The following is a 20,250-nucleotide window of genomic DNA, read 5'->3' on the forward strand; positions in this document are numbered from 1 at the left end:
ACACTGAAGTTTCTCATACTTTAAATAGATCCATCTGAGAGACAGGACTGAGAAAATGTCCCCAGGTTCCAGGTAGAGAAGAACACTGGTGGCAGTGATGACAGCAGGGGACAAGCAAGGGAAAGGTGTCTCTGCTGCTGAGCAAACCTTCGCCTCTGTCCCTGCAGGCTGTCGGTATCCCCGGCTGCCCCACCTGGCTGGGCCCTTCCTTTGCTCACAGCTCTGCCTCCTGCCTGCCTCTGCCTGCCCACACAAAGCCTGGGGCTGCTCCAGGCTCCTGCTGGGGACATGCTGCACCACAGCCCTGCCCTGACAGGGAAATTCCTTTCTGCTGGTGTTCAGTCTGGACCTCCCAAGCTGCACTTGGTGCTATTAGGTCTTCTTCAGTCTTATTCCTACTATGAAGAAAAGCTCCAGCCTCTCTGAAACCACCCATCCATCCCTCCCAGGCTATTCCCTTTCAATCCTCAGTCTCTACACCACTGACCACAGAGGCCGCAGACTCTCCCTGCTGGTTTTGTGATGAGGCCTCCAAACCCCATTCTGGGAGATTTTTGAGTCCTCTCCAAGGTCTGTGAAAAGGGAAAAATAGCATTTTTAGTTATTTTCTCCTAAATCCTACCGTGACAGAAAATGGGTCAGTATCTTTAAACTGAATGGGGACAAAATAACATTTGTTAGAAGGAGGAAATATTTTACAATTAAGAAAGTGGCAGGAAACTGCAGCTGTTTTTCCAGAGAAGTGGATTCCCCATCCCTGGAATTGTCCAAGAGCAGGAGCTTTGTGCAACCTCTCCCATTGAAACCCGCTCATCCCCAGTGACAGAATTCCTGCATTGTGGGTTCTCTGATGTGCTGGGTGCCCTCACAAGGATTCTGGCCAGAATGTCTGCTGAGGGCAGCCAGGCTGCTGCTGGGGCAGTGACCTCAAAGCCATCACCATGGTAGCCCTGTCCCCTGGGCCTGGCTCTGCCCTTTCCTCTGCCCCTGCCTTGGCTCTGCTGCCATGAAGAGTTTTGTCATTAATATCTTGTCCCCAAGGTGCTGGGGCCAATGGCTTCCCAGTCAGGCTCCTGGGGCAGAAGTGGCTTTTCAGAGTCCAGCCAGGAATGAGCCCTGAGGCAGCAGCTCTGCAGTGGTGGCCACCAGGTCGGGCTGCCAAGGGAGGCTTCTGGCCATGGCCTGCAAGCAGCTGCTGCTGCCAAGGTGCCTTTGGTGCCTCAGGCTCTCCCTGGCACAGCTCCCAGCACGGCACTCTGCCCTTGTGCCCGAGCCCTTCCCTATGCTGGGGCTGGCCTGGGGCTTTTCCTGCAGCGGGACCTGCCCTGCTGATGGCACAGGAAAGGCAGTTCCTGCTGGAGCAGGAGGCTCTGCCTGCAATGGGCTCCAACAACTCCAGCAAGGTCCTGTTTGCAAAGCCCCCAGTAAGCAATGAAGGAGGGGAGTCACACTGCTTTGGGGGTGAATAATGCTGAAACCAGCCTGACTCCTCCATCTCAAAGTTCAACATCCTCAGAGGGAGCTGAAGCTGTGGAAGAGCTGGAAAAATCCCCAGAGAAAGGAACAACCAAGTGACACCACTGAGAGCTTCTGCAGCACTGCTGAGCTGGCCCAGCCTGGGCACATCTGACTGACAGGGCAGCACCTCAGATGAGAAAAACCCCATCCCAAATTTTAATGGCAGCATCTCCTGACATTTCCCTTCTTGAGGGGTGTGGGGATTCCTCCCAGTGGTGGGGACACCCTGAAGGTCACTGCTCCAGGCTGAGCCAAAGGGAATTGCCCATGGTCATTGGTCTGGGGGAGTGACATGAATCTCTGCTTAATTACAGATTTTCCTTAATACAGTTGCTTTGAAATAATTTCCTAGTGCTCTGTATAATATATTTTACGTCTCTTGCATCCTGGCATGAATATTTCTGATTAAGGAAATTTTGTCTAATCATTACCATAATAGAGAATACATATTTATATAAATATATCTGCCCATGACAGGAACCCCTGTGAGTGTCTGGGACATCCCGGCTCTTTGGCATCCTGGGGACTCCTGGGAAGTCACTGTGGAGTCCCTGTGAGTGCCTGTGACAGATCGTTGCCTTTGCAGCACAAGGTCCCCTGGGATGTCACCATGGAATGGCTGTGACTGCCTCTGACCACAGGGCTCTTTACCATCCCCAGAAAGCCCTGGGAAGTCTCCATGGGGCCCCTGTCTGTGCCTGTGACATTCCAGCTCTGGAACAGCCTGGAGACTCTTGGAAGGTCTCCAAGGAACCCCTCTGAGGGCCTGTGACAAATCTGATCCTAAGCAGGAAACGATCACCAGCCCCCTGTTGCTATGGGCAGATTTTGTGGCAACCATCACCAGACCCCTGTTGCTATGGTCAGTTTCCATGGCAACCATCACCAGACCCCTGTTGCTATGGGATGTTTCCGTGGCAACCATCACCAGCCCCCTGTTGCTATGGTCAGTTTCCATGGCAACCATCACCAGACCCCTGTTGCTATGGGATGTTTCCGTGGCAACCATCACCAGCCCCCTGTTGCTGTGATCAGTTTCCATGGCAACCATCACCAGCCCCCTGTTGCTATGGTCAGTCCCTTGGCAGCTCCATGGAGACCCCATGCCGGGGTGGTTGCCATGGACACAAGCTCAGGCCTGCAGCCACAGCCCGTTGCCATGGCAACCATTGGCAGCCCCATCCCCAGGCTCATGGGATCCCAGAACCACAGAATTGGCTGAGCTGGGAGGGACCCATCAGGATCCTCCAGTCCAACTGCTGGCCCTGCCCAGAACACCCCAACAATGCCAGCCTGGGCCTGGCAGCGCTGTCCAAATGCTGCTGGAGCTCAGAGAGCCCTGGAGCTGGGAGCCTTCCCTGGGGAGCCTGGGCAGGGCCCCAGCAGCCTCTGGGCAAAAACCTTTTCCTGACATCCAACCGGAGCCCGCCCCGACTCAGCTGCAGCCGTTCCCTCCACTCCTGTCCCTGGGCACCAGAGGGAAGAGGTTCCCACAGCCCCAGCCAGGGACCCGCTCCCAAGGCTGTTGCCATGGCCACCAGGGCTGGGACCAGCTGGGATGCTCGGTTTCCAGGGGCCGGGGTTCAGGAATGGGATTCCCCAATTTCCTGCTCTTGCTAAAACCGCGCTGCCCTCACTGCCCTCCCGCCTCCCATGGAAAGCGCAAAGGCAAAGATCCCGGTCTGGGATAAGAACAATTTATTAGGAACAGGAACAAGATAAGGGACAAACAGAACTGAAACAATATTGATAACAGAAGGGATAAATTAAACAGTATACTGGGAAAACTAAAACACAACTCACTGGGTCTTCCTGGCCACAATTTCCCCTGTTTGGAAAGGACACCCTTCTTCTCAGGGAGAGAGAGAGTCCCTGTTCTGCACCTGGAAATTCTCTGAGGTGGGAGTGAATGTAATGACACAGCCATGGCAAGACCCTCATGTTTTTCAATGCTGCATCATGACACTGGTAGGGGCAGGGAAAGGGACAGGTGTCTTCCCAGCATGGATCATGGGGAACATGGATCAACACGGCTCTTCCCAATGTGGGTTCTCCCATGGGGGATGAAGCTGGAGTGGTGGATGAAGTTGTTCCTGCATTTGTGGCATTTGCAGGGATCCCTTACTGGTGGCTCCGTTGGTGTCTGGTCAAGTCAGAGCTGGTGGTGAAGCTCTTCCCACACTGGGGACACTCGTAGGGCCTCTCCCCAGTGTGGATGCGCCGGTGCTTGATGAGGTCGGAGTTGCACTTGAAGCCCTTCCCGCACTCAGGGCAGAGGAAGGGCCTCTCCTCAGTGTGAATCCGCTGGTGCTGGAGGAGATTGGAGCTGCTCGGAAACCTCTTCTGACACTGGGGACACTCGTACAGCTTCTCCCCAGTGTGGATGCGTTGGTGGGTCACAAGGTTGGATCTGTAGCTGAAGCCCTTCCCACACTCCCCACACTCGTAGGGCCATTCCCCGGTGTGGATCATCTGGTGGCTGATCAGGTGGGAGCTCCACCTAAAGCTCTTCCCACACTCCAAGCACTTGTGGGGCTTCTCCCCATCATGAAGCTGCTCATGGACCACCAGCTCTGAACTCTGGCTGAAGCTCTGCCCGCCTTCCTGGCTCAGGGTGGCTCTTTCTTCTTCAGAGCACCCTGGGCTGGGTTTGGAGCCCCTCCTCATGGGGGATGTCTGAGGTTTTTCTTCCCTGTTGGATTCCTGTGCGTTAGAATCACTCAAAACGGCCTCTTTCACAAGGTTCTGCCATGCAGATTTTTCCTCCCTGGTCTCCATCCTCAGTTCCTTCCCTGGGGAAGGAAGGACAAGGACAGGATGGGATTCGCCTCCATGCCAGAGGGAAGGGGAAGGAGATTCCCCCAGTGCATCCCCGGCAGGATGGCGTTGGCAGCAGGGTTGTCCTGCAGCCAGGGGCTGTGCTGGGCTGGGAGATAGAGCAGGAGAGAGAGGGAAATAGGAACTGACTTCCTCCTCACCTTTCTGGGTGTCCTGGGGATCCTTCCTCTTCCTCACAGCCTCCTTCTCCATCCAATCAAGGTTTGGGAATGGGAAATCCTGTTCTGGGAAGAAAACAAAGGGTGCACACATTGTCTTTTGTACTGGTTTGAAGGCAAACCTGGGGAGGGTCAAAACCAGAATTACAATTTAAAAGAAAATGAAGATCAAGGCAATGATACAGAAACACTGCCTTAAACTGACAGAGTCAGGATATAACCTGACACCCTGTTGTTCAGGGTGGTGGCAGCAGTCCCAGTAAATAGTGGTGCAGTCCTGTTGGAGAGACGAAGGTGATTCTGTTGAAGCAGTGATCCTGTAGAAGGGTCTGGTCTTCCTATGGAGGTCCAATGGTGGTTAGGGAGTTCTTGTCCTCTGGCAATCCAGTAGGCAAACTGCTCCTGGTGTAGCAAAGTGTCAGCTTATATCCAGGTAGGAATGCTTGGATCCTCCCCCTGGGTGGAGCATCCCACAATGGGAGGATGGAATTTTATCAGTCCTGCAGTGACACTCAATGGCCCATTCACAGGAGATATCTCCCCTGGATGGCGTTATCAGGGCTGAGTCATGGAAGAGATAAAGAACACTGCCCCACCTGTTTATAGCAGTTGCTGAAGGTGGGGATTGAAAACATGCATTTGGTTACATCTTGCATGGCAACCTGAAACAGTGGGGTAATCCCTGCTCAGGGGGTGAACACCACCCCCCTTACCCAAACTGGCTCAGCTGTAAAACCCTCACCCTGGGAATGCCACGCATACAGGGGACAATGTCACACTTGGGAGGGGAGGGCTCTTTTTCCTGTCATTCCCTTCCTGTCCCCCCTTTTCTATCCCATTTACTTTTCAATAAAATTCATTTTGGGTTTGGTCTCATTATCACCTTAATTGGGGCAGAGGAATCTCTCTAACACTTTTCTTAACCAGACTCACCAGACTGTGAAATTATTTTTGCACAGTGAGTTTAGGCACTGTTCTCTAACCCCAAGTGCCTTTGACAACAGCATGGTTCCCTCCTCTGAGGAAGTTGTGGTTCTCTCTGGAGGAACTCTTTGAAACTGGGCTGCAGATTTCTCTGAGTGACTTATGGGAGAACCAATGAGGTAAATCGCCTTTGTGGGCCTGGAGAGTAAAGAAAATATTTTGTTGTCCTTCTATTACAGCGACCTGATGAAGGTCTTCAGGGTGAGAGAAGTGGATGAGAATCTTGGTTCATGATCAGAAGGCTGGATTTATTGATATATGATATATAATACATTATAACTATACTAAAAGGAATAAAGAGAAAAGTTGCAGAGGCTTGCTAAGCTAAGAATAGAAAGAAGAGAATGAATAACAAAGTTCTGTGTCCAGCAGAAAGCAAGGACCAACTCTCCCGTGAGTGGTCAGCAAATCCAAACACTCACAGAAGACCAATCACAGATGCTCCTGTTACATTCCAAATCAGCAGATAATTATTGTTTGCATTTTTCTTCTGGGGCCCCAGCTTCACAGAAAGGACAAATCCTAAAAGAGAGGATTTTATGAAAAAATGTCTGTGACATCCTTCCTTGAAATGTTTTTTTAAAATCACAGGAGGAAAGGGAGCAAATGATACCAGCGAGACTGACAAGGTTCATTCACCCCATGGTGAGGAACACAAGGCTGCTAAAAGTCCTACAAGAAGCTCAGCTCAAGTAGCTAAATTCCAAAATAACTCCTGAATTCCCAGGTTTGAGTGCTTTGCGAAATGTGAGAATCATTTTTCTCTTCATCCCTGTCGCCTTTGTGACAGCTACAAAGAGTTTCCTTTCCTTTTAATGATATCTGTATTGGGCTGAATTTACACTTTTATCAGAACGTGCTAGCAGCTGAGCTGGAGCTGTGCAGGAACCAGTGGAACTTGGAATTGCCACAAAATGGCTTGTACTGTCAGTTTATTAATGTTTGGGATTTGTTTGCATTTTCATCACATCTGACTTGTGGGAAAATCAAATATTCATCAAAGTGATTTATGCAGAGTCAAGTTTGATTTCTGCCAAATTATTTTGTCCAGTGCCCAGGGTATGCTCGAGGGGTCCCTGTGCCTCTCGCCATGGGGGATATTTGGCAGGGGTTTGGGGGGGTTGTCCCTGTCCCTGTCACCCCAGGCCATTCCCCAGGGGGTCTCCATCATTCTCACCCCAGAGAATGCCTGGAGGGTCTCCCTCCCTCTCACCCCTGTGCCAGGGGGTACTCAGGGCAGTCTCTGTCCCTCTCAGCCCAGGGGATGCTCGGGGGTCTCTGTCCCCTCACCCTGGGGGATGCTCGGGGGGTCTCCATCCCTCTGGCCTCAGGCAATGCCTGTGCAGGGCTGGGGACCAGGGGCTCTGTGTCCCTCTCACCGCTGAGAGTGCTCGGGGCTGGGGGGGCTCTCCGACCTTCTCACACCTGGGGAGGCCGGGGGGGTCTCTGTCCCTTTTAGCCCTGGTGTGACCCCACCCAAACATCATTGGGCTCTGGGTGAGCTCAATCCCAAACCCTGATCCTGGTCTCAGTCTCACTCCACATTTAGACACACTCACAGTTCTGTATTTATTCTCATCCCAGTTTCAGACTCATCTATCCCAAGACCCAACCCCAACCCCAGCCCTAAAGCCAATCCCATGTCTAGCCTTAACCCCAATCCCAGCACAAATCCAAATCTCAACCCCAACTCCAATCCCAGCCCCAATTCCAGCCCCTTCCTAAATCCTCAGCCCCAAACCAAATCCCAGGTTCAGCCCTTCTGGGGGTTTGGGGGTGTCTCTGTCCCTCTGAGCCCGATGATGTTTGGGTGGGGTCACAGCAGGGCTGAGAGGGACAGAGACCCCCCCCGGCCTCCCCAGGTGTGAGAAGGTCGGAGAGCCCCCCCAGCCCCGAGCACCCTCAGCGGAGAGAGGGACACAGAGCCCCTGGTCCCCAGCCCTGCACAGGCATTGCCTGAGGCCAGAGGGATGGAGACCCCCCGAGCATCCCCCAGGGTGAGGGGACAGAGACCCCCGAGCATCCTCTGGGCTGAGAGGGACAGAGACTGCCCCGAGCACCCCCTGGCACAGGGGTGAGAGGGAGGGAGACCCCCCAGGCATTCTCTGGGGTGAGAATGATGGAGACCCTCTGGGGAATGGCCTGGGGTGACAGGGACAGGGAAAAACCCCCCCCAAGCATCTCCCAGGGCAAGAAAAACAGAGGCTTCACAAGCATCCTCTGGGCACCAGACAAAGTAATGTTTTTTCTTGTCAGAAATCAAAATTGACCGTAGATAAAATGCCTTGAATTTATTTTTCCCACAAGTCACTTGTGATGGAAAGGCAAATAAATCCCAAAATTTTATAAGCTTATAATAGAAGCTGTTTTGTGGCAAATCCAAATTCCTTTGGTCTTGTACAGCTCCAGCTCAGCTGCTGGCACATTCTAAAAAAAGAAAAGTGGAAAATAGGCCCAATACGGATTATGAAAAGGAAGGGGAAGCTATGCGTAGCTGTCACAAAGGTGACAGGGACAAAGAGAAAAATTATTCTAACATTTGGCAAAGTCCCCCAGCCTGTGAAACAGACCTCCCCTGGAGGGGGCCAAGTGTGTCATTGTCCCCTGTGTGTGTGGCCTTTTTGGGGTGGGGGTTTTACAGCTGAGCCAGTTTGGGTAAGGGGGGTGGTGTTCACCCCCTGAGCAGGGATTACCCCACTGTTTCAGGTTGCCATGCAAGATGTAACCAAATGCATGTTTTCAATCCCCACCTTCAGCAACTGTTATAAACAGGTGGGGCAGTGTTCTTTATCTCTTCCATGACTCAGCCCTGATAACGCCATCCAGGGGAGATATCTCCTGTGAATGGGCCATTGAGTGTCACTGCAGGACTGATAAAATTCCATCCTCCCATTGTGGGATGCTCCACCCAGGGGGAGGATCCAAGCATTCCTACCTGGATATAAGCTGACACTTTGCTACACCAGGAGCAGCTTGCCTACTTAATTCCCAGAGGACAAGAACTCCCTAACCACCACTGGACCTCCAGAGGAAGACCAGACCCTTCTACAGGATCACTGCTTCAACAGAATCGTGTTCATCTCTCCAACAGGACTGCACAACCATTTACTGGGACTGCTGCCACCACCCTGAACAACAGGGTGTCAGGTTATATCCTGACTCTGTCAGTTTAAGGCAGTGTTTCTGTATCATTGCCTTGATCCTTATTTTGTTACTGAATTTGAATTCTGGCTTAGACTCTTCCTCCGGTTTGCCTTTAAACCAGTACAAAGCTCATTGTGCTCATCCCTTGTTTTCCTCCCTTGTTTTAGGAATATCCCATTCCTAAAACTTGGCCAGATGGCAGAAGACATCTCAAGGCAGATGAGGATGCCCCAGGACACCCAGGCAGGTGAGGAGGAAGTCAGTGCCCCTTTCCCCCTCTCTCCTGCTCCATCTCCCAGCCCAGAAAATCCCCTCTATGTAGGACAACCCCGCTGCCAATGCCATCCTGCTGGGAATGCACTGTGGGGATCTCCTTCCCCATCCCTCTTCACGGAGGGAAATCCCATCCTGTGCTTGTCCTTACTCTACCAGAGAAGGAGCTGAGGATCAAGATCAGGGACGACAAATCCCCACAGCAGAACCACATGGAAGAGACCGGTTTGAGTGGCTCCATGGGAAAAGAATCCAATGGGGAGGAAAAGCCCTGGAGATCCCCCATGAGGAGGAGGTGCTCCAAACCCAACTCAGGGTTCTCTGAGGAGGAAAGACCCACCCTGAGCCAGGAAGGTGGACAGAGCTTCAGCCAGAACGCGGAGCTGGTAGTCCAGGGGCAGCTTCATGATGGGCACATGCTCCACAAGTGCTTGGAGTGTGGGAAGAGCTTCAGGCAGAGCAGCACCCTGATCAGCCAGAGGATCCACGCTGGGGAATGGCCCTATGAGTGTGGGGAATGTGGGAAGGGCTTCAGCTCCAGCTCTGCCCTTGTCAGCCACCGGCGCATCCACACTGGGGAGAGGCCCTACGAGTGTCCCCAGTGTCAGAAGAGGTTTCAGAGCAGCTCCAGTCTTCTCCGGCACAAGCGGATTCACACGGATGAGAGGCCCTTGCACTGCCCTGAGTGCGGGAAGGGCTTCAAGCACAACTCCAACCTCATCAGGCACCGGCACATCCACACTGGGGAGAGGCCCTACGAGTGTCCCCAGTGTGGGAAAAGCTTCACCCAGATCTCTGTCTTAACCAGACACCAACGGAGGCACCTGGAAGGGAAGCTCTGCCAATGCCCCAATGCAGGAGGACTTTTGTGCACTGCCCCAACTTCATCCATAGTTGGAGGATCCATGTTGGGAAGAGCCCTGGTGATCCATTTTTCCTTCGGATCCATGCTAGGAAGACACCTGTCCCTTTTCCTGCCTCTGCCAATGACATGATGTGGGATGGAAGAACATGAGGGTCTTGCCATGACTGTGTCATTACATTCACTCCCACCTCAGAGAATTGCCAGGGACAGGAAAGGGACACTCTCTCTCTCTCTCTCTCTGTCCCTGAGGAGAAGGGTGTGCTTTCCAGGCAGGAGGAAATACGTGGCAAGGCAGACCCAGTAAGTTGTGTTTTAGTTTTCCCTGTAAACAGTTTTATTTATACACTCTGTTATCAATATTGTTTCTGTTCCATTCGTTCCTTATATCATTGTTGTTCCCAAAAAATTGTTCTTATCCCAGACCGGGATCTTTGCCTTTGTGGTTTCCATGGGAGGTGGGAGGGCAGTGAGGGCAGCGCGGTTTTAGCAAGAGCAGGAAATTGGGGAATCCCATTCCTGAACCCTGGCCCCTGGAAACCGAGCATCCCAGCTGGTCCCAGCCCTGGTGGCTATGGCAGCAGCCTTGGGAGCGGGTCCCTGGTTGGGGCTGTGGGAACCTCTTCCCTCTGGGACCCAGGGACAGGAGTGGAGGGAACGGCTGCAGTTGAGTCCGGGCAGGCTCAGGTTGGATGTCAGGAAAAGGTTTTTGCCCAGAGGCTGCTGGGGCCCTGCCCAGGCTCCCCAGGGAAGGGTCCCAGCTCCAGGGCTCTCTGAGCTCCAGCAGCGTTTGGACAGCGCTGCCAGGCCCAGGCTGGCATTGTTGGGGTGTCCTGTGCAGGGCCAGCAGTTGGACTGGAGGATCCTGATGGGTCCCTCCCAGCTCAGCCAATTCTGTGGTTCTGGGATCCCATGAGCCTGGGGATGGGGCTGCCAGTGGTTGCCATGGCAACGGGCTCTGGCTGCAGGCCTGAGCTGGTATCCATGGCAACCACCCCGGCATGGGGTCTCCATGGAGCTGCCAAGGGACTGACCATAGCAACAGGGGGCTGGTGATGGTTGCCATGGAAACTGATCATAGCAACAGGGGGTGGGGATGGTTGCCATGGAAACTGACCATAGCAACAGGGGGCTGGTGATGGTTGCCTGCTAAGGATCACATTTGTCACAGGCACTCAGAGGGGTTCCGTGGGGACTTTCCAAGAGTCTCCAGGCTCTTCCAGAGCTTGAATGTCACAGGCACAGACAGGGGCTCCATGGAGACCTCCCTGGGCTTTCTTGGGATGGTAAAGAGCCTTGTGGTCAGAGGCAGTCACAGCCATTCCATGGTGACATCCCAGGGGACCTTGTGATGCAAAGGCATCGATCTGTCACAGGCGTTCACGGGGGCTCCACGGTGACATCCCAGGAGTCTCCAGGCTGCCAAAGAGCTGGGGTGTCCCAGAAACTCACAGGGGTTCCTGTCATGGGCACAGTGGGAGCTTCAGGCAAAACCTTTAATTCTTTTTTGGAGAAACTCCTGCTGAGACATGAGATGCAGAAATTACATACTGCAGCCACCATGGATCCTCAAACCCCTGCAGGGCCCCTAGACTTCTAAAATTCCTTCTAAGAGAGGAGACTGGGAGCAGTTGCATCCAATCCCATCTCCAGACTTTGTCAAAGGTGTTAAAGATTAGACACGTGGAATTGAACTTTAATGCAATTTTCCCCCCAGGGTTAAAGATTGAATACCAGATAAATTTATATAAATACAGCTCTGATTTTTTCTGATCATTATTAGACAGAATGGTTCATTCCCACCACAAAGTAAATGAAAAAAGGGAGTTTTTGTTACAGTCTGAGGTGGTCTGCACACAACCTTCCCCCAGAGTTTCTTGTGCCAATGGGTAGGAACCACGAGAGCACCAGCACATAGACACAGACAGACACACACACAGACACACATACACACAGACACACACACACAGAGAAATGCTGAAAGTGTCCAGGGGCCAAAGACAAAAACAAAGGAGAGTCCAGGGTACAAATACAGGGAAAGAGGGTGCAGAGTAGAGCACCGGGGATCCAATGCTCTGAGGGCTCAGGGGCGGTACACATGGAAGGGACCAATAGTAAATGCCAGTGTGGATGGGCAGGGTTACACACCAGTGGGAAAACAGGGAAGGGAGAACTCACCAGAACATGAACATATAAGAGTTAAAGGGGTAGAGAAGGCCAAGGGAGAGTACAGAACTGGGACAAATTAACATAGTGCTGCAGAGCACCATGGGGAAGCCTCTTTCCTCGCCCTGAGTTGTGAGGAATGCCCAGAGCCTACAGTGTGTCTCTCCAGGGCATTTCTGCTGGCTTTTCCCTGGTAGGCTCACAGGTTTGCACAGTTGTGCAGTGTCACAATGATCTCCTTGGTTCTGCATTCCTGCTGTGGCTGCTGTGTAACAATGGACCTGTGATACCATGAGGCTCCATAGTGTCACCATGGTCCATTTGGTTACACAAGGCCCTGTTGGGACATGATGGACCCTTGGTTCCATGAGGGGCCTGGGCTCCCACAGCCCCTCACAGGGCCTTAAGGCATCTCCGAGTTCCCCATTGCCCCTCATGGCCTCTCAAGGCCCTTCATGGCACCTCGCGACTGATGGCCCCTCACAGCCCCTCACAGCCCCTCTCAGCCTCAGGCCTGGGGCTCCACCCAAGGCAGGAGAACAGGTTGGGCCCTACTTGTTCTGCTTTCATTTCAGTCCCTTCACAGCCACAAGTGCAGAAAGGCTGAAAGGGAACCTTTCCCCGGCGTTTCCCTCAGGGTTAACTGCAGGCTGAAGCTCTGTGCTGGTGTTGGCCCAAGCGCCACCATCCCTGCAGCCGCCAGGCCTTTGCTGTCCCCCCGTGTCCGTTCCCTGTCCCCGAGTCCCGCCCGGCTCTGGCAGCAGCAGCAGCCGCAGCGCAGGGGGCGCCGGCCCGGCCCAGCCGGGGCTCCCGGCCAGGAGCAGCAGCAGCGCCGGCCCCTTCCCGCCTGCTCCTGCCTCGGCTCCCGAGGGCTTTTTCCAGCTCAGTTCTGGAGCAGAGCAGCCAGCACCCACACACAGCCCTGACTGCTCAGGGCCCGCCTGTGCTGCCCTGAGCCAGCCCTCAGAGGAAGAAAGGATCGGATTCCAGCGCTGTTTCCACCTCTCCACCCTGAGGTGACAGGAGGAGGCTGCTGGTGCCTTTGCCTTGGGAATTGTAGATCATGGCTGCTCTTGGCCCTCTTCTGCTTGCCACCTGAATTTTATCCATAAAAATGCAAGTGCCTCTTTCAGTTGGTGCTACCCACGGTGCTTTCATGACAGTGAAGTCAGTATTTTTGTCACAGGCATAAAGATCAGCAGATACTGGAATGCTCACCAGCCCCTGAACACTAAGATGAGGGGAATTAAAGCCACACAGGCCACATTTGCAGCGCTCAAACACAGCCCTGTTGCTGGCGTTGTTGAAATAGAATAAGCTGACAGAGGCTGTCCCAGAATTTGCCTCCGCAATGTGGAATTAAATCAAAAAATCCACCAGGAGAAACAGAAACCAGAACTTCTTGACTTGCTTCATTGCTCCTTCCCAGCAGCAGGAAATGCAGATGCCCAGAGACGTTTTGCACTGCTGCTGCCCCCAGTTTGAGCCCAGGCTCTGCCCAGTCCCAGCGGGAACCTGAGCCCAGCCCAGGGAGCTCAGCGCACACGGGGCCAGGCCCAGAGCCCCGGGCACGGCCGCCCATTGCGGGGCAGCGACGCAGATGGAATGTCCTGCGGCCTAAACCTCCTGCTCCTGCCACACAGCGCCAGCCTTCTCCCCCTCCTCCTCTTCCAGCACAGCACAAATTCCAGCTCAGAGGAGGCTGCCCCAGAGAGGGCTCCAGCTCCTGTTCCAGCCTGAGTGTCCCTGCAGAGGAACAGGGCATCTTTCAGCCACTTCCACAAGCTCACGCTTCTCATTTTATAGGGAATCTGGGATGCAAATGGTCTTGCTAAGAAAGCCAAAAGACGAGGGAATGGATTAGTAATTATTAGAAAAATTTACCCTTCTTCCAGGCAAGGTTCACCCGGTCATTCCCTGCATTTCTCCTTTTCAGATTGTTTCAGTCAGCTACTCTGAGAGGTCCATCTTGTTCTGGTGCTTATCATGAACTGATTGTGCTCTTGATTTATGCACCAAGGCACCAGATGTGGAATCATCCACACTGAATTCAGAAACAAACTCCCCCTGTCAGAGCATTTTCACATTCCAGATAATTTTCAAGATGTCCAGTAACAGGTTGGAATGATCATCACGCAACTCTGCACTTGTGGCTGCAGGCTCTGGAGATTCTTTCTCTGCAGTCAGCCAGGCTTGTATTCCCTAACAATTCTTTGTATCACCTCCTGTTTTCTTAGCCTGGAACAGGAACAATGAAAAGCTTACCCATAGCACAACTCCCCAGTCCACCAGGAAAAGAAAGGACAAGTTGTCAAGTTCTCCAAACCTTTGTCTGCTTTGCTGCAAGAGTCCTGCTGCATGCACAGTGTGGAAAGCCAAGAGAAGCTGCAGTAGGTAGCACATCTTGTGACAGGAGCTCGACCTCGTTTTCCAGGAAAGGTTTTTGAGAAGAGCAGACAGGACTGTGGAGAAGATTCCTGGAAAACGGAACCAGCTTTCTAGAAGTGAAATGAAAATGGAAAGAAACCATCTGAAATGTTTTCCTCAGTTTATTTCTATGCTCCCCTGTTCAATCTTGCACTACTTCTCCATGCCATGAGTTCTAAATGCATCTCACCTCTAAGATCAATGACTTAGTGAGTTTTAGACACACTAAAATACCATGACCTGCACAGTTTGTCTTCCCCTGTTTTTGTTGGAAAGCAATGCTGGAGCCATCAGTGCAGCGCTTGTGTCGGGCACGAATCCTGCAGGCAGGGAATGTGCCCCGGCAGTGTGTGACCCTCAGCAGGGACAATGCTCAGCAATCCTGCAGGCAGGGAATGTGCCCTGGCAGTGTGTGACCCTCAGCAGGGACAATGCTCAGCAATCCTGCAGGCAGGGAATGTGCCCCGGCAGTGTGTGACCCTCAGCAGGGACAATGCTCAGCAATCCTGCAGGCAGGGAATGTGCCCCGGCAGTGTGTGACCCTCAGCAGGGACAATGCTCAGCAATCCTGCAGGCAGGGAATGTGCCCCGGCAGTGTGTGACCCTCAGCAGGGACAATGCTCAGCAGCGCTGCTGTGCTCGGTCTCCATGGAACCATGCCAGGAGCAGCTGCTGAGCTCAGAAGCCATCGCAGCCCCCGCCCTGCCCCAGAGCCCCTTGGCAGGGTGGGCTCCTGCCCTGGCTCTGTGTGCCAGGAGCCAGCAGCGCTGGGTGCAGGGAGCCCAGGGAGGGCACAGAAACGCTGGGTGAGAAATGCTGGGGCAGAGCGAGATGGGCGAGTGCAGCCGGCCAGGGCAGAGGAGCAGCACGCACAGGGGGCACAGCCTGCAGGACAGATGGCCAGGGGGAGAAAACAAAAAACTTCTCAGGAGGGTGGAGAACAAACTTTTAGTTGCAGACTTAGTTGCAAAGAGAATAAGGTACTTGGGACATGTGAAACAATGCGGAATTACAGTACATCACTTCATAAAGCATTCACTGAGCAAATTCTAACCTGTCCAACTTGAAGTTATCCAGATTTTGAGAAGACGAAGTCAGGAGAAGAGAGAGAGGGAGACAGAGATCCACAGTCAGTCTTGGATCTCAGCTGCTGTGAGCTCCGGGGCCATGGGACGTGTCAGTGTCACACCCGTGTCACAGCCTGACCTGCTCTGGTCCCTCTAACAATTGGGGTTTTTGGGGTGCCAGGAGCTTGGCAACCACTTTGGGGCTGCACCAGAGGCTGCAGTGGCTGGGGTGGGGCAGTGACCACCCCACCTATGCAGAACTCTCCCTGCCCCAAACACACACTGGAGATGTCTGGGGCCATTCATCATTTCTCTACTCTCCAGCGCTGAGGCAATGGACTCTGGCTACAGCTCTGAGCTCATGCCCAAGGCAACCACCCCTGGCAATGGGGCTCCATGGAGCTACTCTCAGGAAACCCCCAAGAGCTGGGGAGTGCCCCAAAACTGCCTCAGAAACATGAGATGCCTCAAATTCTCTTCAGGAATGTGGATTCTTACAAAATTCACTCCGTAATGGGCTCCCCCTCCCTTCATCATCCCCAAACTTTGGCTGTCTCATTCCAGACCCCAACCCACCTCCCCAGTCCCAACCTCAACCCATCCCACCTCTCCTGGACATCAAGACCCCCTTCCCAAACCATATGTTTCCCCATTTCCCACCTCCCAAACCCCATCCCACCCATCCTGCCCCACCTAATGCCCATCTCAACCCACCTGATTTGAAGCCCGCTTTGATCAATCCCCTTCCAACCCCATTCCACACCAAAGAGTTGTGGAATCGAGGAATTTTGGGGTGGGATTGAGTAGTTTTCAGTGGCATTGAGGTGACAGCTTGAACCCTCTTGTCTCTTTCAGTGCCAAGAAAGGGAAACAAGTACACCAAATACCCCCGAAACCCCCAAATTCTCCTAATTATCTCCCTGAATCCCAGATTCCCCCAAAACAAAAGTAAAAAGTGAGGCTTTACATGCCTTTGATGAATTTATTGTTTTTTACCACAATTTTGTCTGTTTTAAAGGGATGAAGATGAATCCAAAGAAAATTAGGGCCAAAACAAAAGAATAGCCAGCCCAGTGTCTTCCCAACATGGATCACAGGGAAAGTAGATGGCCAGGGCTCTGACCAACATGGGTGCTCCTATGGGGGATGAAGCTGGAGCAATGCACAAAGCTCTTCCTGCAGTTAGGGCACTCACAGGGCTGCCCTTACCGATGACTCCATTGGTGTCGGGTAAAGAACGAGCGGTCTGAGAAGCTCTTCCAACATTGGATGCACTGTAGGGCCTCTCCCCGGTGTGGATGCGCCGGTGGCTGATGAGGGTAAAGTTGTGCTTGAAGCCCTTCCCACAGTCAGGACAGCAGAAGGGCCTCTCCTCTGTGTGAATGCGGTGGTGCAGGAGGAGATTGGAGCTGGTCTGAAACTTCTTCCCACATTGGGGACACTCGTAGAGCCTCTCCCCAGTGTGGATGCGCTGGTGCCTAACAAGGTTGGAGTTGTGCTTGAAACCCTTCCACTCAGGGCAGAGGAAGGGCCTCTCCTCAGTGTGAATCTGCTGGTGGCAGAGGAGATCGGAGCTGGTGTGAAACCTCTTCTGACACTGGGGACACTCGTAGGGCCTGTCCCCAGTGTGGATGCGTTGGTGGGTGACGAGGGCGGAGCTGCAGCTGAAGCCCTTCCCACACTCCCCACACTTGTGGGGCCATTCCCCGGTGTGGATTATCTGGTGGCTGATCAGGTGGGAGCTCCGCCTGAAGCTCTTCCCACACTCCAAGCACTTGTAGGGCTTCTCCCCATCATGAAGTTGCTCATGAGCCACCAGCTCCAAGCTCTGGCTGAAGCTCTGTCCACCTTCCTGGCTCAATGCGGTTCTTTCCTTCTCAGAGCAGCCTGGGCTGGGTTTGCAGCCCCTCCTCTTGTGGGATCTGTGGAACTTTCCCTCCCCATTGTAATTCTGCACTGTGGCACCACTAAAAACAGCCTCTTCCACGAGGTTCTGCTGCAGGGATTTGTCCTCCCTGGTCTCCATCCTCAGCTCCTTCTCTGGGGAAGGAAGGACAAGGAGAGGATGGGATTTGCCTCCATGCCAGAGGGAAGGGGAAGGAGATCCCCCCAGTGCATCCCTGGCAGGACGGCGTTGGCAGCAGGGTTGTCCTGCAGCTGGGGGCCATGCTGGGCTGGGAGATGGAGCAGGAGAAAGGGGGAAAGGGGCACTGACTTCCTCCTCACCTGCCTGGCTGTCCCAGGGCATCTTCCTCTTCCTCGCAGCCTTCTCCTCCATCAGGTGAAGGTTTGGGAATGGGAAATCCTGGTTTGGGGTAAAACAAGGTGTGAATCCTTGGATTGGGAATTCCTCCCAACCAAATCCATCTCCAGAAGTTATCTGGTGCCCATAAAAATTTCCAAAAATCAAGAGTGAATTAAAAAAAGCCACCAGGAGCATCCCATTTCCAGTCTCATCCCTCTGGGGTTCTGGTGGTCCCCTGTCTCAGGGCTGCTGGGGATCCCATGGGTCCTGGGGATCCCTCTCTCCAGGGTCCTGCTTAGGGATGCTGGGGGATTTCAGGGTCCCCCACTCCAGCCTCCCCCCAGTCCAGTCACTTGGGGGTCCTCTCTCTTCCCGCAACCCTGTCCTGGATTAGGGCAAATTTGGGAGAAAACCTCCAAAGGGGTTTTCTCTAAAAAGCAAATTCAAGCAGCCACTCCCCCAACCAGATCAGGAAAAGACTTCCTCGGAGAAAAGGGGAAAAAACCTCTTTATTTAACAGGCAAAGCATTCATCAGCACAAAAAATGAACAACATTAAACAATAAAACCTCTTGCCGCTACAAAAGAGATGACAATCTCAGAAAGTCCTTCTGTGGGCTGTAGCTCTGCTCACTCAGTCTCTAATCAGTCTCATGTCAGTCCTTCCACTGCTGGAAATGCTGCGGCCCAGGCTCAGCCTGGTGGGCCACAGGTGGGAGCTGCCAGCGGTGTTCTGGGTGTTCAGTCCAGAGCAGGTTTAAACAGCTCCAAAGAAAAAGAAAAACCATACTCCAGGGAACTTCTCTGCCTCAGAGAGTTAAAACTAATGAAAAGCAAAGGAGAGCTCTGTCCTGCTGTCTGTCAGCAGACAACTGATACCTTAGGTTTTAAGTTTTTCTGTTCTGTTTTGGTGTGCAGCTTTTAGCTTTATATTAAGTGTTACTGGGATCTTTTCACAGAGTGTTGAAGACAAAACAATCATCTTCTAGCTGGAGACTCAAGGACAATCTCTTCAAACTTCAGGCCCAAAGCATAAACAACATGAAAAGAGGAGGGCGGGCAAGCAAGCAAGGAGGATTAAACTTCATAATTTGAAGCTATTAATTGGGCAGTTAACTCCTATATGCAAATAGACTAAAACTCATAAAAATGTGAGATCTCATGACCAAGCCCTCTTTTGCTCCCATCTTGGAGCCATCCAGGAAGAGCCACAGCTGTGCCTCCGGTACTGCCAGGGTGTGGCCTTTGAAAGCATTTCAGTAAAAATCCACTTTATTCCTATCAGCTCCATCTGGCCACTGTTCCAGCTCCTTAAGGCATCACAACAGTCCAGGAGCAGGAATGTGGAGGAGTGAGTGCAGTGTATGAAAACAAACTGCTGCTTCTCCCTTCTCCCCTTCGCTCTCAGAACCAGCCTTAAAGGTGCAGAACTCATTTCTGGGCTAAACAGACCCATGGGGTACGAGCATCATGAAGTCACCCCAGGACACCCCTCTCAGGGTCAGGGGGTCCCGTCCCCGCCTCATCTCCGGGCTGCCGGGGGTCCCCCAGCTCCGGTATCGCCTCTCCCCGCCCCGGGGGTCCCCCGTTCCACAGCCCCGGCTCTCACGGGAATCCCCAAAACCAATGTCCCGCCCTGTCGGTACCGGGCCATCCCCACGTGGACCCCTGGAACCCTCCCGAGGGGCGATCGCGGCTTCTCTGCCCCCGAAAAAGCTCCTCTTAGGGAGCCCGGGGATATCCGGGGCTCGAGTCCGGGATCTGCCGGCTCCGAACACTCTCCAAAAAATCCTCCTGGAGACCCCTGGCTGGAGCCGGGGCGAGCTCGGCCTCCGCCCTCCCCTGCGGCTCGGGGCTGGGGGCGATGCTCCCGGGGCAGGGGGTGCTGCAGGCTCGGCGTGCGGGCGCTGCGAGCGCCGCGATTCTCCCGCTCCCGCTCCCGCTCCTCCTCTCCCTCCTCTTCCTCCCGCAGTTCCTCCGCTGCCAGCCCGGACCCCCCTTTCCCACCGCTCTGCCCCGCGGCCCCGCAGCACCGGCTGCTGGCTGGGGGAGCCCCCGATCGGCCCCAGGGCTGGGCAGGGGCTCGGGGACCCCCCCGGGGCGGATCCGTCCCCCGGCCCGAGCCCCAAATTCCGCTCCGGGGCCGCCGGGCTCTGCGGGCCCGCCTGGCAACCGGTGAGTCATCGGCGAGAAATGCTCTGGTTGGCTGGAAATTGGTTAGCGCCTCTTCTGATTGGCTGGAATTTTGAAAGGCGCTGCGCCCTGCGGGTGTCCCCGAGATCTGCGGAGTCCGGGTTGGGGCTTTTTCCTCTTCCTTTCGCTCTGAGAATATTTCTGATTTCTTTCTCTCCCTCGCTCCTTTCCATTTCTTGTTCAGTACAATCCGAGTTCGAGCAGATCGACAGGTTGCGTTCTCACGGTGTCATTTGCACCTTCACTCAGGCGTGAGAACGTCGGAGAGCCCCCCAGCCCCGAGCACCCTCAGCGGTGAGAGGGACACAGAGCCCCTGGTCCCCAGCCCTGCACAGGCATTGCCTGAGGCCAGAGGGATGAAGACCCCCCGAGCATC

The 20,250-nt window shown here is 53.7% G+C and overlaps 1 protein-coding gene across 1 annotated transcript in view; it reads right to left on the minus strand.

Moving 5' to 3' along the window:
- The window catches only part of LOC131096399 (zinc finger protein 345-like), a 356,657-nt gene extending 339,194 nt beyond the window's left edge, over positions 1 to 17,463 (minus strand). The window contains exons 1-3 of the mRNA XM_058044738.1: positions 16,713 to 17,463; positions 8,623 to 8,626; positions 3,644 to 4,126 (exon numbers count right to left, since the gene is read on the minus strand). Of these exons, the coding sequence (XP_057900721.1) occupies positions 3,644 to 4,126; positions 8,623 to 8,626; positions 16,713 to 17,463 (1,238 nt within the window). The remainder of the gene's footprint in view (positions 1 to 3,643; positions 4,127 to 8,622; positions 8,627 to 16,712) is intronic.
- Between the last annotated feature and the right edge of the window lie 2,787 nt (positions 17,464 to 20,250).

This window comes from Melospiza georgiana, unplaced genomic scaffold (assembly GCF_028018845.1).
Source record: "Melospiza georgiana isolate bMelGeo1 unplaced genomic scaffold, bMelGeo1.pri scaffold_29, whole genome shotgun sequence".
NCBI classification, from domain to species: domain Eukaryota; kingdom Metazoa; phylum Chordata; class Aves; order Passeriformes; family Passerellidae; genus Melospiza; species Melospiza georgiana.